The sequence below is a fragment of the Rutidosis leptorrhynchoides genome, chromosome 3 (genome assembly GCF_046630445.1).
Source record: "Rutidosis leptorrhynchoides isolate AG116_Rl617_1_P2 chromosome 3, CSIRO_AGI_Rlap_v1, whole genome shotgun sequence".
Lineage (NCBI taxonomy): Eukaryota > Viridiplantae > Streptophyta > Magnoliopsida > Asterales > Asteraceae > Rutidosis > Rutidosis leptorrhynchoides.
In genome coordinates, this window is record NC_092335.1 from 81,658,624 (window position 1) to 81,684,179 (window position 25,556).

At 33.7% G+C, this 25,556-nt stretch overlaps 2 protein-coding genes across 4 annotated transcripts; one reads left to right on the forward strand and one right to left on the reverse strand.

The window, feature by feature from the left end:
* The first annotated feature begins 16,413 nt into the window (after positions 1-16,413).
* LOC139900552 (lysM domain receptor-like kinase 4) lies at positions 16,414-18,543 on the forward strand. Its single transcript, XM_071883318.1, has one exon. It carries the CDS (start codon positions 16,549-16,551, stop codon positions 18,457-18,459), a length of 1,911 nt encoding a protein of 636 aa, XP_071739419.1. The 5' UTR covers positions 16,414-16,548; the 3' UTR covers positions 18,460-18,543.
* An 89-nt stretch (positions 18,544-18,632) lies between these two features.
* LOC139900553 (protein DA1-related 1-like) lies at positions 18,633-23,981 on the reverse strand. Of its 3 annotated transcripts, none has more exons than XM_071883321.1 (12): positions 23,951-23,981; positions 23,456-23,590; positions 22,810-22,963; positions 22,491-22,704; positions 22,058-22,193; positions 21,821-21,941; positions 21,520-21,603; positions 21,106-21,438; positions 20,205-20,267; positions 19,959-20,074; positions 19,530-19,588; positions 18,633-19,169 (listed from the first exon to the last, which is right to left on the reverse strand). In XM_071883321.1, exons 3-12 carry the CDS (start codon positions 22,921-22,923, stop codon positions 18,847-18,849), a joined length of 1,563 nt encoding a protein of 520 aa, XP_071739422.1. In that variant the 5' UTR covers positions 22,924-22,963; positions 23,456-23,590; positions 23,951-23,981; the 3' UTR covers positions 18,633-18,846. The 3 variants fall into 3 exon arrangements, with proteins under 3 accessions (XP_071739422.1, XP_071739421.1, XP_071739420.1); XM_071883320.1 differs by lacking the exon at positions 23,951-23,981 and adding an exon at positions 23,756-23,797 and having other exon boundaries at positions 23,456-23,593; XM_071883319.1 differs by lacking the exon at positions 23,951-23,981 and having other exon boundaries at positions 23,456-23,722.
* Between the last annotated feature and the right edge of the window lie 1,575 nt (positions 23,982-25,556).

Below are 25,556 nucleotides of genomic sequence, written 5' to 3' on the forward strand. Positions count from 1 at the left end.
TCTTATTCCGACTCGCTTATTTCTTCTTCTTCGGTTTTGGTTCGTTTTGCCAAGTTTCTAGGGATATATGATGTTCCCCTAATACGAGCCGTCGTTTTCCACATTGGTTTAGAAAAACCTGGTGGTTTAGAGGTTCCCGGGTCATTGTTACAACTTAAGGACTTCGGGGGTTGATGATACATATAAAGTTCATCGGGGTTGGAATTAGATTTCTCTATTTTTATGCCCTTTCCCTTATTATTTTCTTTTGCCTTTTTAAATTCAGTTGGGGTAATTTCTATAACATCATCGGAATTCTCGTCGGAATCCGATTCATCGGAGAATTGGTAATCCTCCCAATATTTTGCTTCCTTGGCGGAAACACCATTGACCATAATTAACCTTGGTCGGTTGGTTGAGGATTTTCTTTTACTTAACTGTTTTATTATTTCCCCCACCGGTATTATTTCTTCATCCGGTTCCGATTCTTCTTCCGGTTCCGATTCTTCTTCCGGTTCCGACTCTTCTTCCGGTTCCTCTTCGGGAACTTGTGAATCAGTCCACGAATCATTCCAATTTATATTTGACTCTTCATTATTATTAGGTGAGTCAATGGGACTTGATCTAGAGGTAGACATCTATCACATAATATCAAACGCGTTAAGAGATTAATATATCACATAATATTCACATGTTAAAAATATATAGTTTCCAACAAAATTTGTTAAGCAATCATTTTTCAAGTAAACACGGTCGAAGTCCAGACTCACTAATGCATCCTAACAAACTCGATAAGACACACTAATGCAAAATTCTAGTTCTCTAAGACCAACGCTCGGATACCAACTGAAATGGCCCGTTCTTATTGATTAAAAACGTTCCATATTAAATGATTTCGTTGCGAGGTTTTGACCTCTATATGAGACGTTTTTCAAAGACTGCATTCATTTTAAAACAAACCATAACCTTTATTTCATCAATAAAGGTTTAAAAAGCTTTACGTAGATTATCAAATAATGATAATCTAAAATATCATGTTTACACACGACCATTACATAATGGTTTACAATACAAATATGTTACAACAAAATAAGTTTCTTGAATGCAGTTTTTACACAATATCATACAAGCATGGACTCCAAATCTCGTCCTTATTTAAGTATGCGACAGCGGAAGCTCTTAATAATCACCTGAGAATAAACATGCTTAAAACGTCAACAAAAATGTTGGTGAGTTATAGGTTTAACCTATATATATCAAATCATAATAATAGACTACAAGATTTCATATTTCAATACACATCCTATACATAGAGATAAAAATCATTCATATGGTGAACACCTGGTAACCGACATTAACAAGATGCATATATAAGAATATCCCCATCATTCCGGGACACCCTTCGGATATGATATAAATTTCGAAGTACTAAAGCATCCGGTACTTTGGATGGGGTTTGTTAAGCCCAATAGATCTATCTTTAGGATTCGCGTCAATTAGGGTGTCTGTTCCCTAATTCTTAGATTACCAGACTTAATAAAAAGGGGCATATTCGATTTCGATAATTCAACCATAGAATGTAGTTTCACGTACTTGTGTCTATTTTGTAAATCATTTAAAAAACCTGCATGTATTCTCATCCCAAAAATATTAGATTTTAAAAGTGGGACTATAACTCACTTTCATAGATTTTTACTTCGTCGGGAAGTAAGACTTGGCCACTGGTTGATTCACGAACCTATAACAATATATACATATATATCAAAGTATGTTCAAAATATATTTACAACACTTTTAATATATTTTGATGTTTTAAGTTTATTAAGTCAGCTGTCCTCGTTAGTAACCTACAACTAGTTGTCCACAGTTAGATGTACAGAAATAAATCGATAAATATTATCTTGAATCAATCCATGACCCAGTGTATACGTATCTCAGTATTGATCACAACTCAAACTATATATATTTTGGAATCAACCTCAACCCTGTATAGCTAACTCCAACATTCACATATAGAGTGTCTATGGTTGTTCCGAAATATATATAGATGTGTCGACATGATAGGTCGAAACTTTGTATACGTGTCTATGGTATCTCAAGATTACATAATATACAATACAAGTTGATTAAGTTATGGTTGGAATAAATTTGTTACCAATTTTCACGTAGCTAAAATGAGGAAAATTATCCAATCTTGTATTACCCATAACTTCTTCATTTTAAATCCGTTTTGAGTGAATCAAATTGCTATGGTTTCATATTGAACTCTATTTTATGAATCTAAACAGAAAAAGTATAGGTTTATAGTCTAAAAAATAAGTTACAAGTCATTTTTGTAAAGGTAGTCATTTCAGTCGAAAGAACGACGTCTAGATGACCATTTTAGAAAACATAATTCCACTTTGAGTTTAACCATAATTTTTGGATATAGTTTCATGTTCATAATAAAAATCATTTTCCCAGAATAACAACTTTTAAATCAAAGTTTATCATAGTTTTTAATTAACTAACCCAAAACAGCCCGCGGTGTTACTACGACGGCGTAAATTCGGTTTTACGGTGTTTTTCGTGTTTCCAGGTTTTAAATCATTAAGTTAGCATATCATATAGATATAGAACATGTGTTTAGTTGATTTTAAAAGTCAAGTTAGAAGGATTAACTTTTGTTTGCTAACAAATTTAAAATTAACTAAACTATGTTCTAGTGATTACAAGTTTAAACCTTCGAATAAGATAGCTTTATATGTATGAATCGAATGATGTTATGAACATCATTACTACCTTAAGTTCCTTGGATAAACCTACTAGAAAAGAAAAAAATGGATCTAGCTTCAACGGATTCTTGGATGGCTCGAAGTTCTTGAAGCAGAATCATGACACGAAAACAAGTTCAAGTAAGATCATCACTTGAAATAAGATTGTTATAGTTATAGAAATTGAACCAATGTTTGAATATGATTATTACCTTGTATTATAATGATAACCTACTGTAAGAAACAAAGATTTCTTGAGGTTGGATGATCACCTTACAAGATTGGAAGTGAGCTAGCAAACTTGAAAGTATTTTTGATTTTATGTAACTAGAACTTGTAGAATATATGAAGAACACTTAGAACTTGAAGATAGAACTTGAGAGAGATCAATTAGATGAAGAAAATTGAAGAATGAAAGTGTTTGTAGGTGTTTTTGGTCGTTGGTGTATGGATTAGATATAAAGGATATGTAATTTTGTTTTCATGTAAATAAGTCATGAATGATTACTCATATTTTTGTAATTTTATGAGATATTTCATGCTAGTTGCCAAATGATGGTTCTCACATGTGTTAGGTGACTCACATGGGCTGCTAAGAGCTGATCATTGGAGTGTATATACCAATAGTACATACATCTAAAAGCTGTGTATTGTACGAGTACGAATACGGGTGCATACGAGTAGAATTGTTGATGAAACTGAACGAGGATGTAATTGTAAGCATTTTTGTTAAGTAGAAGTATTTTGATAAGTGTATTGAAGTCTTTCAAAAGTGTATAAATACATATTAAAACACTACATGTATATACATTTTAACTGAGTCGTTAAGTCATCGTTAGTCGTTACATGTAAGTGTTGTTTTGAAACCTTTAGGTTAACGATCTTGTTAAATGTTGTTAACCCAATGTTTATAATATCAAATGAGATTTTAAATTATTATATTATCATGATATTATCATGTATGAATATCTCTTAATATGATATATATACATTAAATGTCTTTACAACGATAATCGTTACATATATGTCTCGTTTAAAAATCATTAAGTTAGTAGTCTTGTTTTTACATATGTAGTTCATTGTTAATATACTTAATGATATGTTTACTTATCATAGTATCATGTTAACTATATATATATTGTAGTGACCCGAACTTTTCCATGTTTATATATATTAATTGAGATTGATATTTACATGATTAAATATTTCCAACATGTTAAGCAATCAAACTTGTTAAGACTTGATTAATTGAAATATGTTTCATATAGACAATTGACCACCCAAGTTGACCGGTGATTCACGAACGTTAAAACTTGTAAAAACTATATGATGACATATATATGGATATATATATATATAGTTAACATGATACTATGATAAGTAAACATATCATTAAGTATATTAACAATGAACTACATATGTAAAAACAAGACTACTAACTTAATGATTTTTAAACGAGACATATATGTAACGATTATCATTGTAAAGACATTTAATGTATATATATCATATTAAGAGATATTCATACATGATAATATCATGATAATATAATAATTTAAAATCTCATTTGATATTATAAACATTGGGTTAACAACATTTAACAAGATCGTTAACCTAAAGGTTTCAAAACAACACTTACATGTAACGACTAACGATGACTTAACGACTCAGTTAAAATGTATATACATGTAGTGTTTTAATATGTATTTATACACTTTTTAAAGACTTCAATACACTTATCAAAATACTTCTACTTAACAAAAATGCTTACAATTACATCCTCGTTCAGTTTCATCAACAATTCTACTCGTATGCACCCGTATTCGTACTCGTATAATACACAGCTTTTAGATGTATGTACTATTGGTATATACACTCCAATGATCAGCTCTTAGCAGCCCATTTGAGTCACCTAACACATGTGGGAACCATAATTTGGCAACTAGCATGAAATATCTCATAAAATTACAAAAATATGAGTAATCATTCATGACTTATTTACATGAAAACAAAATTACATATCCTTTATATCTAATCCATACACCAACAACCAAAAACACCTACAAACACTTTCATTCTTCAATTTTCTTCATCTAATTGATCTCTCTCAAGTTCTATCTTCAAGTTCTAAGTGTTCTTCATATATTCTACAAGTTCTAGTTACATAAAATCAAGAATATTTTCAAGTTTGCTAGCTCACTTCCAATCTTGTAAGGTGATCATACAACCTCAAGAAATCTTTGTTTCTTATAGTAGGATATCATTCTAATACAAGGTAATAATCATATTCAAACTTTGGTTCAATTTCTATAACTATAACAATCTTATTTCAAGTGATGATCTTACTTGAACTTGTTTTCGTGTCATGATTCTGCTTCAAGAACTTCGAGCCATCCAAGGACCCGTTGAAGCTAGATCCATTTTTCTCTTTTCCGGTAGGTTTATCCAAGGAACTTAAGGTAGTAATGATGTTCATAACATCATTCGATTCATACATATAAAGCTATCTTATTCGAAGGTTTAAACTTGTAATAACAAGAACATAGTTTAGTTAATTCTAAACTTGTTCGCAAATAAAAGTTAATCCTTCTAACTTGAATTTTAAAATAAACTAAACACATGTTCTATATCTATATGATATGCTAACTTAATGATTTAAAACCTGGAAACACGAAAAACACCGTAAAACCGGATTTACGCCGTCGTAGTAACACCGCGGGCTGTTTTGGGTTAGTTAATTAAAAACTATGATAAACTTTGATTTAAAAGTTGTTATTCTGAGAAAATGATTTTTATTATGAACATGAAACTATATCCAAAAATTATGGTTAAACTCAAAGTGGAAGTATGTTTTCTAAAATGGTCATCTAGACGTCGTTCTTTCGACTGAAATGACTACCTTTACAAAAACGACTTGTAACTTATTTTTATGACTATAAACCTATACTTTTTCTGTTTAGATTCATAAAATAGAGTTCAATATGAAACCATAGCAATTTGATTCACTCAAAACGGATTTAAAATGAAGAAGTTATGGGTAAAACAAGATTGGATAATTTTTCTCATTTTAGCTACGTGAAAATTGGTAACAAATCTATTCCAACCATAACTTAATCAACTTGTATTGTATATTATGTAATCTTGAGATACCATAGACACGTATACAATGTTTCGACCTATCATGTCGACACATCTATATATATTTCGGAACAACCATAAACACTCTATATGTGAATGTTGGAGTTAGCTATACAGGGTTGAGGTTGATTCCAAAATATATATAGTTTGAGTTGTGATCAATACTGAGATACGTATACACTGGGTCGTGGATTGATTCAAGATAATATTTATCGATTTATTTCTGTACATCTAACTGTGGACAACTAGTTGTAGGTTACTAACGAGGACAGCTGACTTAATAAACTTAAAACATCAAAATATATTAAAAGTGTTGTAAATATATTTTAAACATACTTTGATATATATGTATATATTGTTATAGGTTCGTTAATCAACCAGTGGCCAAGTCTTACTTCCCGACGAAGTAAAAATCTGTGAAAGTGAGTTATAGTCCCACTTTTAAAATCTAATATTTTTGGGATGAGAATACATGCAGGTTTTATAAATGATTTACAAAATAGACACAAGTACGTGAAACTACATTCTATGGTTGAATTATCGAAATCGAATATGCCCCTTGTTATTAAGTCTGGTAATCTAAGAATTAGGGAACAGACACCCTAATTGACGCGAATCCTAAAGATAGATCTATCGGGCCCAACAAGCCCCATCCAAAGTACCGAATGCTTTAGTACTTCGAAATTTATATCATATCCGAAGGGTGTCCCGGAATGATGGGGATATTCTTATATATGCATCTTGTTAATGTCGGTTACCAGGTGTTCACCATATGAATGATTTTTATCTCTATGTATGGGATGTGTATTGAAATATGAAATCTTGTGGTCTATTATTATGATTTGATATATATAGGTTAAACCTATAACTCACCAACATTTTTGTTGACGTTTTAAGCATGTTTATTCTCAGGTGATTATTAAGAGCTTCCGCTGTCGCATACTTAAATAAGGACGAGATTTGGAGTCCATGCTTGTATGATATTGTGTAAAAACTGCATTCAAGAAACTTATTTTGTTGTAACATATTTGTATTGTAAACCATTATGTAATGGTCGTGTGTAAACAGGATATTTTAGATTATCATTATTTGATAATCTACGTAAAGCTTTTTAAACCTTTATTGATGAAATAAAGGTTATGGTTTGTTTTAAAATGAATGCAGTCTTTGAAAAACGTCTCATATAGAGGTCAAAACCTCGCAACGAAATCAATTAATATGGAACGTTTTTAATCAATAAGAACGGGATATTTCATATATATCCATACATATGTCATCATATAGTTTTTACAAGTTTTAACGTTCGTGAATCACCGGTCAACTTGGGTGGTCAATTGTCTATATGAAACATATTTCAATTAATCAAGTCTTAACAAGTTTGATTGCTTAATATGTTGGAAACATTTAATCATGTAAATATCAATCTTAATTAATATATATAAACATGGAAAAGTTCGGGTCACTACAGTATATTTATGAGAAATGAAAATCTTGTGGTCTATTAAAATGATGGAAATGAATGATTATGATAAACTAATGAACTCACCAACCTTTTGGTTGACACTTTAAAGCATGTTTATTCTCAGGTATGAAAGAAATCTTCCGCTGTGCATTTGCTCATTTTAAAGATATTACTTGGAGTCATTCTTGGCATATTTCAAAAGATGTTGCATTCGAGTCGTTGAGTTCATCGAGATTATTATTAAGTCAATTATAGTTGGATATATTATGAAATGGTATGCATGCCGTCAACTTTCGATGTAATGAAAGTTTGTCTTTTAAAAACAAATGTAATGTTTGTAAAATGTATCATATAGAGGTCAAGTACCTCGCGATGTAACCAAATATAATGTATTCGTCCAGATGGATTAGGACGGGTCATTATAGTAAGCTCATCGAAAGGAATGACAAGTTCTTGTTCTGCAAGACACTTCCTTAAGTTTGATATATAGGATGTAGGATGAACGGAATTTGATTGAGTCGGGAGTTAAAATGGTAAGCAACGGGTCTAATACGCCCCAAGAATTCAAAAGGATCAAAATATCACGGATTTAGCTTTCTATGTTTCCCGAAACAGATTACACTTTTTCAAGGTGCGACTTTCAACATTACGCGGTCACCTGTTGGGAATTCGAGAGGTTTACGTCTAACATTGGCATAGTGGCGGTTACGGGCCGTCTTGAGCCTTTCTTGGGTTTGAACGATCTTAACGGTTATTTCGTGAATGAGTTCGGGTCCGGTGGTTTGCTTGTCACCTACTTCGGCTCAACGAATAGGAGAACGACATTTGCGGCCATATAGAGTTTCGAAAGGTGTGGCATTAAGACTCGAATGATAGCTATCGTTGTAAGAGGAATCAATTAAAGGCAATAATACAAGTTCATGATATGTTTTTCAAAGGTTTGAATCGTACGTTTGCTAGGTCTGTCGGTTTGTGGATGATACGCGGTACTCATGTTTGAACGGGTCCCCGAGGTTTCTTGTAAGGCACTCCGAAATTTAGAAGTGAAACGAGTATTTCGATCCGAAATTTAAATGGCAATGGTACGCCGTGCCGAGATAGAATTTCTTTAAAATATGTTTGAACAAGTTTTCGTTTCTCAAGAATTTCGCGCCGCGGAAGATTTATCGGTTTCCGGAAATGTTTGTTAGAGCAAGTTTCTTATCGGTTTCTGAAAACGTTCGTTAGGACTATTCACCCTCGAGGCGAATACTAGTATAACGTGAAGAGTCTCTCTCCATTTAGAATTTAGATAAAAGATTTCCTTACACGGAAGTGCGAGTGTAATGCGAGAGAAGTTTCCGCCTCGATGTGAGCATTTCAAGCGTTTCGTAGTTCGTCGATAAAAATGTGCGAAGACGAGATAGTATACACGTGTAACATATGTTTTGAAGTTGAAAGAATTGGTCATTCGTTCAGAAGCATAGATATGGTTCAACAATAATCGAAGGTGTGTCCCTGGTATGGTTGTTATCAATACTCTCGGAGTTTTCGGATGTCCAACAAGAAAAATGAAGTCATGTACATGGCACATGGTGGTGATTAGGTTGATTGAGTCCAATCACCATCACGTGTCATTAGAACTTTGGTATGACTCACCATAATATAACCACGTTGATCGAGTGTCGTTATATTATGCTAACTCATACCTCCATTCTCACATCACACCATAAATTCAAGTTCGTGTAATCATAAAGATTTAAAATGAATAGTGTGTAATGGCATCTCTAACGTGACTTGTATCGAATCGAAAGGATTTGTGTAACTCTGAAGAAACGTTTCCTGAGGGAAGTGTATAAATGATTGTTCACGTCAATGCGGTTCAAGTCAACCAATAATGTCTTTAGGTACGAAAGGAGTAACGAATTATGATAACGAGTAGTACGTAATCGTAGTGATAAGTATTGATGAAGATACTCTCCTAGAGTATTGGGGGTAGTAACAAGAAGTGGTAGATAGTGAAGAACACCGGTGTAATATCGGTAGTGGCTAGTGATTTCCATAGTGGTGGAAACTTTATAGTACTCGTGGATAGTAAGCTGGGACGGTGGTGAATAACAACCCGGGAGACAAAGTTCCCGAACTAGTGCAACGAATGAAGTCGTCGTTATCCTTACGCGTATAAATCTTGAATTTACGTGTGTTATCAGAAAGTGGCAGAGTACGAGTTCGTATGATGAAAATTTGGTACCATTAAGAAGTTCGCCTAAGAATGATTCAAGTATAAATGCACAAGTAGTCAAGTAAGAGCTACCTATAGCAAATGCAAGTCAGAATGCAATGATTAACTATCCGGTTGTAGTCTAGATTCATTAATGCGTCCTAACGACTCTGTCAGACACACTAATGCATATCCTAGTTCCCTACAACCAACGCTCTGATACCATCTGTAACGACCCGGAAAAATCGTCATTGACGGCACCGTTAACTTAGGTCCCGTTGCGTGGTCATAGTCCCTAAATGAGACGCGTTTAACCAAAATTATGTCGCATTCATTTGAAACGTGTAAGACTTACAAAGTTTAGTTACCAAACGGTTCGATAAAGAGTTTAAGTTTACAAAAGTTATAAAGTATAAATGAAATAACTTGCGACATAATTAGTTGAAAATCATGGTTACTATAAAAAGCGTAAGTATGTATGCTTTAAGTTGAATCCAAAGGTGCTATCACTAGCGTATGCATGTATGCTTAACCCCAAGCAAGTAATTAAAGTGTGCGGAAGCATGTATCAAGTAGCTAAATATGAACCTGAGAAACATATCGAAAACTGTCAACGAAAAACGTTGGTGAAATCATAGGTGTATTTGTAAACGTTGTTTTGAACCACAAGATTTTGTATTTCCATAACGTTGATTATCTGAATCATTTGCATTCCAAAAGTATGTTCGCGAGCACCCAATTATCAAACTTAACTATTTTGTACCCTGTTACGTAGTGTTAGAACATACACTATACTCGAAAATATATTTCATCCACTAACGGTAGCGAACCGTCCGAATGAGGGCTCATCAAGCCCATGTGATCACATAACATAAGTTCACGTTTACACCCTGCAAGTGTAACTAATGATAATTGAATTGAGGCTTTTTGTTCTAACTCGCTGTGGAATGTTTGTTTTCGTACTTGTGTTCAAAACATAAAAGTATGATACGTATATGTTTCTCATTCCATAGTTTAAAGAGTAAAAGTTGTTGAAAAGATGGGACTATGATCTCACCTCGAGTGCACGAGTATAAATGTACTTCACAAAGTAAACGTGTGCATGAAAGTTGCTTAGCCTTGCCCTAAACAATTAAGTTGTATCAATTAACCGGTTACGACACAAGGTCGGGCGAAATGTGTTCAATTAGTCCTATTGCTCGTTACGACTCGAATATACAACATGTGAGTCACGTTGTCAAGTTTCATGCAAGAATCAAGTATAAAATAAGATTGGAACGATTGCATAAGTATTTGGTTAAGTTTGACTAAAAGTCAAACTTTGGTCAAAGTCAACGAAAAAGTCAACGTGTTTGGGTCGGGTCTCGGACAATTTTTCTAAGCTTAGAAGTCATATATAAGCATGTTGGCCAAGTTTCATGTCAATCGGAGTTGCGTAGCATAGTTAGAATTTTACGAAAATTGGAAATTTTGGACAGCCCACTTTCCACGCTTTAAGCAGCGCCGTGGCTAGAGGATCCGCGTCGCGGCTTAACACACAAAAAAAAATGCTGGTCTGTTTCATGTATATGCTCGAACCAAACTTCAAACAAACATAACTTATGAACCGTAAACATTCAAAACACGTATCTTATATCGTTGGAAAGGTAATTTAACAAGGAATACAACTAAACACATTTCATTAAACAAAAACATCATTTACAATAACTGAAATCTCGCCGAAAGATCATTATTTAACGTTTCAAGCTCAAAAATGTAAATGGTGATTCGGGAATCAATTTACACATACGATACGCCGTTCGAAGGTAATTAAATATACAATACAACTAAACACTTACTAACAACATTTCATAGCATTCAATGCATCAAAAATTCATTTTAAAGTTCATCAAACCCTAACCAAGAATCATGAATTCATCAATTTTGTTTATGAAGTTTTTCTAAGTCAACCAACATACCAAATTGAAGCTAATGATGCTAGTGTAGTGACCCGAACTTTTCCATTTTTATATATATTAAATGAAATTGATATTTACATAATTAAGTGTTTCCAACATGTTAAGCAATCAAACTTGTTAAGACTTGATTAATTGAAATAGGTTTCATATAGACAATTGACCACCCAAGTTGACCGGTGATTCACGAACGTTAAAACTTGTAAAAACTATATGATGACATATATATGGATATATATATATATATATATATATATATATATATATATATATATATATAACTAACATGATAAATGATAAGTAAACATATCATTAAGTGTATTAACAATGAACTTCATATGTAAAAACAAGACTACTAACTTAATGATTTCGAAACGAGACAGACATATATGTAATGATTATCGTTGTAACGACATTTAACTGTATATATATCATACTAAGATATATTATATATCATAATATCATGATAAAGTAATAATTTAACATCTCTTTAGATATAATAAACAATGGGTTAACAACATTTAACAAGATCGTTAACCTAAAGGTTTCAAAACAACACGTACATGTAACGACTAACGATGACTTAACAACTCAGTTAAAATGTATTTACATGTAGTGTTTTAATATGTATTCATACACTTTTGAAAGACTTCAAGATACTTATCAAAATACTTCTACTTAACAAAAATGCTTACAATTACATTCTCATTCATTTTCATCAACAATTCTACTCGTATGCGCTCGTATTTGTACTCGTACAATACACAGCTTCTAAATGTATTTACTATTAGTATATACACTCCAATGATCAGCTCTTAGCAGCCCATGTGAGTCACCTAACCATGTGGGAACCATCATTTAACATCTAGCATGAAATATCTCACAAAATAACAAACTAATGGAGCCTATATGACAAGCCAATATTCACGTGAACTTTGGTGTACACAAACACATTCACTGCAATTTTCTTGAATCAAATTACTCTCTCTCAAGTGTTCTTCCTTTGTTCTAAGTGTTCTTCATCATCTTCAACAAAATCTAGCTCAATCTAGTTCATAAATCCATACATAAACCAAGATACAAAACAACTACTCAAGAACACACCAACAACACTTCCAAGTTTGCTAGCTTACTTCCAATCTTGCAAATCCACTTTGAGTGATCATACAACCTCAAGAAATCTTTCTTATTTACAGTAAGATATCTTTCTAATACAAGGTAATACTCATATTCAAACTTTGATTCAATTTCTATAACTATAACAATCTTATTTCGAGTGGAAATCTTACTTGAACTTGTTTTCGTGTCATGATTTTGCTTCAAGAACTTTCAAGCCATCCAAGGATCCTTTGGAGCTAGATCTAATTTTCTCATTTTCAGTAGGTTTACCTACTAAACTTGAGGTAGTAATGATGTTCATAACATCATTCAATTCATACATATAAAACTATCTTATTCGAAGATTTGAACATGTAATCACTAGAACATAGTTTAGTTAATTCTAAACTTGTTCGCAAACAAAAGTTAATCCTTCTAACTTGACTTTTAAAATCAACTAAACACATGTTCTATATCTATATGATATGCTAACTTAATGATTTAAAACCGGAAAACACGAAAAACACCGTAAAACCGGATATACGCCGTCGTAGTAACACCGCGGGCTGTTTTGGGTTAGTTAATTAAAAACTATGATAAACTTTGATTTAAAAGTTGTTCTTCTGATAAAATGATTTTTCTTATGAACATGAAACTATATCCAAAAATCATGGTTAAAGTCAAAGTGGAAGTATGTTTTCCAAAATGGTCATCTAGACGTCGTTCTTTCGACTGAAATGACTACCTTTACAAAAACGACTTGTAACCTGTATTTCCGACTATAAACTTATACTTTTTATGTATAGATTCATAAACTTAAGTTCAATATGAAACCATAGCAATTGGATTCACTCAAAACGGATTTAAAACGAAGAAGTTATGGGTAAAACAAGATTGGATATTTTTGCTTGTTGTAGCTACGTGAAAATTGGTAACAAATCTATATTAATCATATCCTAGCTAAATCATATTGTATTATACATGTATTCTAATATATTATGTAATCTTGGGATACCATATACACGTATGCAAATGTTTGACATATCATATCGACCCATGTATATATGTTATTTGGAACAACCATAGACACTCTATATGCAGTAATATTGGAGTTAGCTATACAGGGTTGAGGTTGATTCCAAAAATATATATACTTTGAGTTGTGATCTAGCCAGAGATGTGTATACACTGGGTCGTGGATTGATTCAAGATAATATATATCGATTTATTTCTGTACATCTAACTGTGGACAACTAGTTGTAGGTTACTAACGAGGACAGCTGACTTAATAAACTTAAAACAGTAAAACGTATTAAAAATGTTGTAAATATATTTTGAACATACTTTGATATATATGTACATATTTGTTATAAGTTCGTGAATCGACCAGTGGCCAAGTCTTACTTCTCGACGAAGTAAAAATCTGTGAAAATGAGTTATAGTCCCACTTTTAAAATCTAATATTTTGGGATGAGAATACATGCAATTTTATAAATGTTTTACGAAATAGACACAAGTAAATGAAACTACATTATATGGGTGAATGATCGAAACCGAATATGCCCCTTTTTGCTTGGTAACTTAAGAATTAGTAAACCGATCTACTAATTGACGCGAATCCTAAAGATAGATCTATTGGGCCTAACGAACCCCATCCGTTGTAGCGGATGCTTTAGTACTTCGATGTTGTTTTATATCATGTCCGAAGGATTTCCCGGAAAGATAGGGGATATTTTTATATGCATCTTGTTAATGTCGGTTACCAGGTGTTCACCATATGAATGATTTTTATCTCTATGTATGGGATGTATATTGAAATATGAAATCTTGTGGTCTATTATTATGATTTGATAAATATATAGGTTAAACCTATAACTCACCAACATTTTTATTGACGTTTAAAGAATGTTTATTCTCATGTGATTATTAAGAGTTTTCGCTGTTGCATGCTATATATGGACAAGATTTGGTGTCAGCATGCTTGTATAATATTGTTTAAAACTGCATTCGAGATTTACTTTGTTGTAACATATTAATATTGTAAACCAATATGTATTGGTAGTGTGTAAGTGTGATATTTTTAGATTATCATTTTTGGATAATCTAGGTGGTGTCTTTTTTTAACCTTGTCGATAAAATAAAGGTTATGGTTTGTTTTAAAAACGAATGCAGTCTTTGAAAAACGTCTGATATAGAGGTCAAAACCTCGCAACGAAATCAATTAATATGGAACGTTTATAATCAATATGAACGGGACATTTCAGCTAGTAACACATTTAAACAACATTTAATCAACCAAAATCAAAGATTAAACTAACCCATTTTCAAGTTCATGTAAGTTTCTCCAAAACAACAAATCGAGCAAACAAATCACATATTCATGTTAGACTCGAGCCATAGACACTAACTAACACCATTTCAAGTTCATATAATCGAATTAGAGAAATCTAGAGTTTTTAGAAACCTTACCCCAAGTAGTGAAATTGGTACCAAATTGAAGAGGATGAAGAGAGGATCACGAATATATAATTTATTTTGATGTTTGCTTGCTTGAATTGAAATAGATGATGATTTAATGAATTGGGTGAGATGAGTGTTCTTGTAACTAGAGAGAAAAGATGTGGTGGGGAGGTAGAAGTGAATGAGTGGAGATGAGATGGGGTTTGACTAGTTGACCTAGTCATTAGTTTGGGTCCTTGGTAACTTTGGTCCCTCGAGCTTGAAAGCGGGTGCGTGAATTATCAAACGAATTATTTTAAATATGCGAGAATAAACGGGAGATGTTATAATCCAATAACGGAAATGTTAAGAACGTTAGTTAACGGAAGGTACGAATATAGGTGACGAAAGATTATTTAAAAAAAAAAAGACGGACGTTAAAATGAATTAACGGAAAAATGCGAGATGTTACATGATAATCATATCCATTTTGGTATATGTCATAGAAGCTTAACAAATTTCTCTTTGACATGGGAGAAAATAAGGCATTTTTTATCAGAAAATTTGTACCATTTGGTAACATGAATTTTGCTTTTTCCATTCCTTTTATTAAATCCGCAGGACCTGATATAGTATGTACCGTTCCTTCTGTTGCTTTAAAATCAGTGAAATATTTTTTAGATTTTAGTATAGTGTGTGTGGTACCACTGTCTGCAATACAAAGATCCCCACCATTTGACTGATTTTGCATTCCAGTAGTGTACATCATGAACTTGATTAGTGACTTGTGCTTGCTTATATAAACCTTGATTATACGGAGCACTTCGTGCTGATAACGTGTTATAATTCAGTAGGCTTATAACTACCTTTAGTGGTTTGGTTCGTGTTATAATTCAGTAGGCTTATAACTAAGTGTTATAATTCAGTAGGCTTATAACTACCTTTAGTGGGTTTGTTCTTAACTATAGGTTACTAATAAACATAAAATAAGAGAAAGTAAAAGAATGGTGATATATGAAATATATTTTATGTGTGTATCTTATGCAAATCACATCCTTCGATATTTATATTACAATAATTTACTGTGCAGTTAGGTAGAATAATAATACACATTTAATTTAAATTTGTCAGCCACAACATGTTTTTTCTTTTATCACAACAGGATTAAATTAGTAAAGCTACACTAGTTTTCAACTTCCTCATTACCTGGAAATTGCAATACACATCCTTCAAGATAGCAAAAAAGATGACCTTTTCAAAGTCTTCCCCTAACGTTGACTTAGATAATCATATTTTAACATCATTCATGGTCACCCACCATCATTTCATCATACTTAACCACTCAAATCAATTCATCTAACGAAGACTTTTTCAATTCAAAACCTTGCTTACTTACTAACTACATATAATATTATCTTAAACCTTTTGATTCTCTGTCTACATCATATAATTAATTAAAAAATTAATCCTTTCTTGCTATTCAATCAATTTAAGTTTTCTGTGTTTCATCTTTCAACAGAAAACATGTCATCCCTGCATCTTTTATTGGTTCTTATCTTAATCTGTCCACAAATTTTGATCCAAGCCCAGCAACCATACATTAGAAAAGCAAACACAGATTGTACAATCAGAAATGTTTCAACTTCTGTTCTTGGTTATGCCTGTAACGGTGTTAACAAAACATGTCAAACTTATCTCACTTTCCGATCCAAACCACCTTACAACACCGTCACTTCGATTTCCAAGCTGTTAAAAGCGGACCCCACTCAGCTTTCACAACTCAACTCAGTTTCTGAAACTGCTAATTTTAAAACCGGTGAAACAGTTCTCGTGCCCACCACGTGTTCGTGTCTTGGTCAATTCTATCAAGCTAATGCAAGTTACATCACCCAGGCTGCAGATACACCTTTCTCGATTGCAAACAATACGTTCGAAGGTCTGTCCACGTGTCATGCTATACAAGTTGAACGAACCGATCTTACTAGTAATATATACACCGGTTCGAAACTTACTGTGCCATTAAGATGTGCTTGTCCAACTGAAAAACAAGCTGCTGCTGGTGTTAAGTATTTGTTATCTTATTTGGTCACTTGGGGACAATCTGTTTCAGCCATAAGTGCGATATTCGAGGTTGATACCGGGCTAACTCTCGATGCGAATCAGTTATCAGAACAAGATTTTACTGTTTATCCTTTTACAACCCTTTTAGTTCCACTGTCTAACCAACCTTCGAGATCTCAAACGCTAGCGCCACCGCCGCCACCGACAACATCGTCACCGCCAAAACCGCCGCCACCAACCACCACGTCCAGTGATCATAAATGGGTGTATATGCTGATCGGAGTATTGGGAGGGGTTGGTGTCACGTTCACCGTTGGGTTCGGTTTTTTCTGGTTTTGTTTATCAAAAAGAAAGCGAACAATTAATCATCGACCTGCGGTTTCTTCGGCTTCTCAGAGTTTCGAAGCGATTGAGAAGCCATTGGTTAAGAATTTGGATGTCGATGATGAATCCGAATTCATGGAGAGTTTAAATAGCATTGCACAATCACTAAAAGTTTACAAATTTGATGAACTTAAGTTAGCTACACAAGATTTTAGTCCTGATTGTTTGATTAAGGGGTCTGTTTATAAAGGTAAAATTAACGAGGACTTTGTTGCCATCAAGAAAATGCACGGAGACGTATCGAAAGAGATTCAGTTACTTAACACTATTCACCATCATAATCTTATTCGTTTATCTGGCGTTTGTTTTAACGATGGTCATTGGTACCTTGTTTACGAATTTGCAGACAACGGTCCCTTAAGTGATTGGATCTATTACAGTGGGTTAAACAGTAACAAATCGTTAAACTGGATACAAAGAATACAAGTGGCGTTAGATGTAGCAAACGGGCTTAATTACCTGCACAGCTACACCACCCCTCCGTACGTTTACAAGAATCTAAAGAGCAGCAATATCCTTCTTGATGCCGAATTTAGAGCCAAGATTACTAATTTTGATCTGGCAAGATCGGCTGAAGGGCAAGATGGTCAATTCGCTTTGACACGGCACATTGTTGGTACTCGAGGTTACATGTCTCCTGAGTATTTGGAAAACGGTTTGATCTCTACGAAGCTTGATGTTTATGGGTTAGGTGTTCTGATACTCGAGATAGTGACAGGAAAACATGTTTCTGATCTCTCGGAGAAGGTAAATAAGAACTTATCAGATATTTTGGAAGAGGTTCTTTTTGAAGAAGATAATAAGAAGTTGACCGATATCTTTGACCCGCGTCTGCAAGGGAATTATCCTCCAGAAATAGTTATGGCTGTGGTCAGATTAACATACGGTTGCCTCGATAAAGATCCATCAGCTCGTCCCGATATGAATGAGGTTTCACACAGTCTTTCGAGAATTCTGACCACTTCACAGGCTACAGATATGTCAGATTAACCATTTCTGTTTAAGATGATTTTGGTTCATGGTTCATTTTGTAAATTATCATATTTCGACATCAATAATATATCTCTTTAGTTCTTTAGTGTCTATGTATGGTGTAAAGCTGCAATTTTGGTTATATCATACATCTATGTTTATGGTTCACTGAACCATTCAGCACCATATGTTATTCACAGATAGAAACAAACACGTTGAATGCTTAATGTTCAGCATTCACATTCAATTAAGAGGTAATCAAACGATGGGTCGCATAAAAAAGTACATAACTGAGGTATATTTCTATATCATATTTAGTTATTTTTCCTTGTATATAAAACAAAATACAAACTGAAAAACCTGTAATGCATGTTTCCAAAAACTTGATTATTTGATGTTTGGATTCTAGCATGGGAATCTTCCAGTAAGTTGAATATGATCAAGAGTGGTTCTGAGACCGTACTTGAGCACGGCCTTGTTGCCATCTCTGAATCCATCTCCATAAGCTGCAGACGTATCTGATTCGATCTGGTGTTTGAAAAACTCACCTAATTGCTTCTCAAACGCAGACCTTTTGCCTTTTTTTGATGATGTGGGTGCAGGTGCAGATGAAGACGATGAAGCAACATTAGTGGCACTAGAACCAGCCAAAATCTCAGTGTCCAACCACATATGAGCAAGCACTTGACATATCCCCTCTTCAACATCAGGAGGCAGATTAGAGTACCCTGTTTTTTTCCAAATTATTAGACTAAAATTTGAAAATATAATTTTAATATCTTATAGATAATTTTCAAATGATTAAAATATATTGAAAATGAGTAAATTAGAGATTAGATGTTTGATTGATGCTCACATATTGGAATAAGAGACTTCCCTAATTAAAGTCTCGTGTAAAAAAAGTAGATTAATAATTTTAATTATATTTTATAATTTAAGACTCAACACATGAAGATGTTTTATACGAGTATATACTACTTCGTATTAGATCAACCCCAGTTACGGACAAAGAAATATTTAGGATAGAATGGAAGCAGAATGAACGTTTTCGTCATTATATTTGACAAAAAAAAGAAAGGAAAAGCAACCTTTAAGTCGAAGCCATGCATGCATCATCTCATGTGCCAGAATTGATCCCGTTAATAACCTGACATCATGAAGGTTTAAGGTACTGGATTGTCTCAACAAGCAGGATTCATACCAATACGTATCAGAGGTGGCAAAATGAACAGATGGGTTGGGCAATGGGTCAACATATGCTCAGAAAAAATGGGTCATTTCTTAGTACATGTCGAAAAAGATTAGACTGAAACCTTTTTTCGATATGTTATAAAATCTATAGATAATCAAAATGCATTATATATGATTAAAATTTTCTCAATGGCGTGTTTTGGGAAGTTTATGCAGTAAATATACAATTTGACCAACTTTCAACCCATCTGACCCAATTCAACTTTTCCAGTTTCATTATTAGCTTTATTTATTTTGTGTTTTAGGAAGGAAAGGTAAGAAAGTACCTAGGGAGACCGTATAAAATGAGAATGGCGGTCACTTCACATCTACGAACGAGCCTATAAGGCTCTGTAAACATGTCCATTATCCGACCTGCACCAATCCTTGGCCTCCCCATTATCTGTTTTTATTTTTTTAGTAAACAAACCATAAACACCGAATAGAGCTTGTGGGCAGAAAAAATAAACTGAAATTTAGTGCAACAGGAAAGCATAAACACAAGTTACTGTAGATGTTATTATAATTCTTACAGTGCGAATCGTTTGTTCTTCAGAAAGGCACAGTCCTCTAGTTTCAGACATGTGATGATGACCCTACCACCAAAAAAAAACTGAATCTTCAGACCAAGGTTGTAAAAAGTCGCAATCGGGGACGAGTCGGTCAAATTGAGGACGAGTCAGGAATTGACCAACATTGACTTTTAGTAATAAATAAACTAAATGTATATATATTATACATAAATGTATCAAACATATAACGTAAACTTTCAAACATAAATAATTGGCACAAAATCTAATTTTAAAAAATAGGAATTTTTTTACCTAACTTTGACTTTGACCAACTTTGACCTACTCAGAACGACTTTTTTTTTAAACAAGAAGATTGGAGTCACTAACGGGGACCACCAATGAGAGTTCCTACACGTGTCAAGGATGTTCCACCGAACAACTGCCATAAGACAAGCTCTGCGTAGGACAGGCTCTGCGTGTAGTCACCCTTAGGAAGCACCCCCTGAACAACTGCCACAGGATAGGCTCAGACAGTGATGCCTCCAGAGGACTCCATAACCAACTGCAAAGAAAATTGCATTATGAAATCCCTAGGTGAGACTCGAACTCGAGACCTCACGGACACCCAGAAAGACGGTAACCACTCAGCTAAATGGAGATGGTTTACTCAGACCGACTTTGACCCGACTTTTAGCGTTGGCCGACATTTTAAGACGTTTTTGGGCGACTCGGGACGGGCGAGTCCCCAAACCGACGCGTCGACCGACTTTTTAAGACGTTTTTGGACGACTCGGGACGGGCGAGTCCCCAAACCGACGCGTCGACCGACTCGAATGACTTTTACAACAGTGCTTGAGACCGACATGACAACTAAAAAGTATCATAACCAAGTTATTGACAATACAATTACTTTTAACCTTACATGCTTTTCTCCTTCCATAGCTTCATTCAGAGCTTGTCTCTCAACCAACAGCAATGGAACTTGTTGCTCAATTTTCATGTTTAATCCTTCATAAAAATCTTGAATTTCAAGATAAAGGGGTTGACATTCATGAGTATCCATTATAGCAGAATCAAGACACTCAAGGCACAGTTTTCGACCATCATCTAAAGATAAATATTTAGTGTCCCTCGGTTCCATTCTTTCACAGCTACAACATCGAGGAGTCCGATCACGCTCATGCGCAGGGCAGTACTTCTGTTGCCAAAACGGATGTGCTCGGTACTCAATCAGACCACCTGCATTTGTTGGGATCTGCACAAATTTTAAAGATTCTATCTTTATATACAACTGCATACTAAAGTGGTATCGTGAAAACTATTGACTGATACTTACAAACTTCTTGCAAACATCGCATTTTGGGTGATGGTGCTCTTTATAACATGATTTATGGAATGGACGGTTTCCGGACATGGAAAACTACATAGAAAAAGCAAGACAAGTTCAAGTCAAACTAACTATGTGAAATAAAAACTGTTGCTTGACAGAGAAAAATCTGTATTTTGAACCAAATTTGACAACTTGTTATAAAAATTCAACCTTTATAAAGTGATAAAGATCTTAAATTCAGAGAGAATATAAGAACACCTTGTTAAAGAGCTGTTAACGATAAGTTTGACTTGGAGTAGAGTTGGACCTCATAATCAGATATCGGTAAGTTGCATGCATGACAACGAAAACATTCTGGATGCCAAACTCCACCCATACAACTCAGAAATCGCCCGTAACCAATTTCTCTTTTGCAACCAGCACATATCCTACAGTCACATAATTCCATGGATTTTGATTAACCGAAATACGCAGCAACTAATGATTTGTTAAATCTTAACCGAAATGTGGGAAAACAACAAAATGTCGGTACCAGAATAACTACCTGTGTACACCTTGCAAAAAACTTGGCAAAGGAGGAAATATGGTTCCACGGTTAATTCGTGGTGGTGAGTCAACGTTTAAGCTTTCTTGAATAGCTTTAGCAAGTTGTTCATCGTCCTCCAAAGAATACTCCTCGTCTAATATAAAAGTATTCTCACTTCATATCATGTTTTAATAAATTATTAATCCCTCCATCCCAATTTAAGAGTCTTAGTTTTCATTTATACCCTTCTTTTATGCATATAAAAGAAAAACGTAGATAAAAAGTAAGAGATAAAGCTGAAAAGTGAATAAAAAGTACCATGTGATGATGACATTTCTTAAATTGTGTGTTTTTTTTTTCTGGTGACTATTGAATTGGGACGGGGGAGTATCTAAAAAGTTTAAAGAGTCAAAATTTCTCAAAAACAAAATTAAGAGCAAAGACAACCTACCAATTACTTTTTTCCCTTTCGTATCCGTTTCATCGGATACTCCATTACGTTCTTCGTCCTCTGGAGACGAAACAGAACCATCTTCTTCAACACTCGAACGCGCACTTCTTCTTTCGTCTTCTACAGTGGAAGTTAAACTTCTCTCATCTTCTTCAGCAAGAGAAAGTGCAATAGCTCGATCGAGTTCTTCAATATCAATATCAGAAAATGCATCCTACATAGCACATAGTGCAATAGTAGACATAACACAAACATTAAGATAAATTGTTGCCATAAACTCGTGATATATTAACTAACACGTAACGAAAGTGTCAACTACCGTAGGAGACTCGTCCCGAATTCCATCATCATCAAATCTTTCATGCTGGCCTTCAGTCACTTTGTGACTCGAGCTGAAGCTTGACCCCTTTAATATCTTAGTTAGCCAACCCATTCTTCAAAATCTTGTGTCAAATTAGACTTGTAAATCGTTTCTGCAATCATAAAATCTCTTTTTGTATAAAGTTGAAAGTAATGAGATGAATTAAAGTGTTGATAAAGATTAATTCTTTACAGCAAGAGTAATGATTTACCAAAGACGAAACTGCAATCGGGATATGAAGATTAACCAATCGGAAATTGAAATTTATGTTCTTGGCCAAAATTAAAAAACTGAGCCAACTAGCCAAGAATTACAGTTTGCAATCTTAAATAATAAGCAAAATCCAAAAATCTAGGTTTTTCAAAGACATCCAAATTACAACCAGACAATATTTCCAAGTAATCAATCAAACTTAACTGTTATTAGACCATAAAAATGCAATCTTTTTTATCATAAATCCATAATAACTACCCTCAACTTCCACCAACTCAATCAAGTATTAACAACTTAACAAGGCTCAAATGCTCAACCGATACATATAAACTTTATAAACTTATGATGATGTCATACTCATAGATAATGTTTGTGAAAGTCAAAATCTGACCTGTACACAATTCAGTGAGTCTGCAGAAACCAATGAAGCTAATTACTTCATAAATCATTAAAGAAATCAAGTTCACTTATAAGCATAAGAATCCAATTCACGATTGACTTCTCACATTCTCCCAACAATCACAACCTGCTGATAACATCATCAATCATCAATGAAGTAAAGATTTTGAATGAACATATCACAAGTTTGAACAACAGTCGAGCAATAACAGCAAAATTAATTGGGCCAATCTAAAATTTAGGGTAAGTAGAATCTGGATCGTGTAGAAAAGAATAAAGTTGGAATTTTTACCACTTCATAAAGTATAAAAAGATGAATTAATTAAGATGTTGGTTGAGGCGAGAGGATAATACAAAGGGGCAACACAAAAAGTGAGTTGAAATTTTTGGCACTTGGTGTATCATGCTATCAAGATGTGGGACCCATTGGTTATGAAATTTCCAGATTCGTCTGCTACATGTCAAAATTGTGAAAACAACTGCTTACCTTTGGTTCCGTCCATTGATGAAAAAAGGCACAAGTGAGATGAAGCTTGGTCCTTTCACTTCTTTCAAGTATGTGCTAATTTTTGCGTTATATAACTAAAAAAACATTTTTTTAATACTCCCTATTAAACTACTACATATTTTAGCATAATACAAATACAAAATACAAAAAGATAATAATAATAAAATAAGAATATTAAGGGTACATTTGGTTTATTACCTGAAATCATTATGGATATAGTTACAGATTTGGAGTGAATGGGTATGAGTTATGGATCTTTTACGCATATAATTGACTTTTTTATTTCGTTCGTTCTTTGATTATACACCATTTTACAATCAGTGTTCCTCAATTTTATTTTATTATTGTATTTAGAATCTCTTGATTTTCAAAAAGTACAATCAGTGTCCCCGTCCGACTTTCATTAAATAAGTCTGTTAAGTCTAGGGTAAATTCGTCATTTTACTCTCTTTCTTCATCTTCTTCATCTTATCTCTTATTCTTCTTCATTTTCATCGTCTACCTCATTTTCTTCTTCATTCATCCCAAAATCACAAGTTCTAACATCAATCCAAATTCAAATCCATAACCAAATTAAAATTTGAATTTAGGTTGGGGCTTCACATCGGTCAAACAAAAGTTGCTACCTTCTATTACTGTAAAAAAAACACAATTGAACAAAAGTTGGGACATCGTTGGGAGTTCCATTAGAAGTCGTTTTAACATGCTTATCAGCTATCTGCTTCATAAATTATACATTGTAAAAAGTCAAAGTTATAATAAAAGTGCATAGATCAATAATAAGAATCAGATATCAAAATTATAAACCTTTCTCTAGAAAGACACCGTTGGTTTTAAATCAGCATAATTATTTATTGGCTTGGGAAATCTCTTCGATGAAGATGGTTTTTGATCTGCAAGCACCAACTAAATCAGATGCTTATTATACTCACTAAAAGCATCTTAAACAAATATGTATATAGATTCATAGATCGAACTATGGATCCTTGTGCAACCAACATGATTAGCTTCACTTCTTATTTGACATACTTGTGCAACGAACATTAACTATTCAATTAACTATTTACATAGATGATCGACTAAACGCACCGTCAATTAGCAGATTTTAGTGTCTATGGAAGGGACATCAAACCTCTCCTTGTTTCACTTTCATCCAATAGCCTTTGAGCTTTCTTCTTTGCAATGTACATGTCAAGATTTAGCGGACTTATTTAACGAAAGTTAGACGGAGGAACTCTTATTGTACTTCTTTGGAAATCAAGGGATTCTAAATACTAATAAAAACTTGAGAGACTCTGATTGCAAAATTGCGTATAATTAAAGGACGAACGGAGATACCACTTAATCTTCCGATAACGATGAGAACATGGACTCTCTTCGATCTTTGTTAGCGTGTGGTTAGTTTTTTTTAGATTGCTTAGTTGGGTCTAGTTTTCTTGGAGTGCTCGGGTTCTTTAGCTTCAGTTGCCTTTCTTTTAAGTTGTCCTCGAGTTTTTTAATCTCCTTTGTTTGGTTTGTACGTTGCTGACTTTCATTGAATTGATAAAAAGTGTCCTTTGTTTAATATATAGTTCTTGTTTTATCA

Bases quoted from the DNA above. Each gene is read 5' to 3' on its own strand.
- LOC139900552 (XM_071883318.1), top strand. From the start codon at position 16,549: ATGTCATCCCTGCATCTTTTATTGGTTCTTATCTTAATCTGTCCACAA.
- LOC139900553 (XM_071883321.1), bottom strand. From the start codon at position 22,923: ATGGGTTGGCTAACTAAGATATTAAAGGGGTCAAGCTTCAGCTCGAGT. The intron at 21,439-21,519 runs GTAAGTATCAGT...AAATTTGTGCAG, and splicing joins GCGATGTTTGCAAGAAGTTT to ATCCCAACAAATGCAGGTGG. The intron at 20,075-20,204 runs GTAAGAATTATA...AAATAAAAACAG, and splicing joins AAGAACAAACGATTCGCACT to ATAATGGGGAGGCCAAGGAT.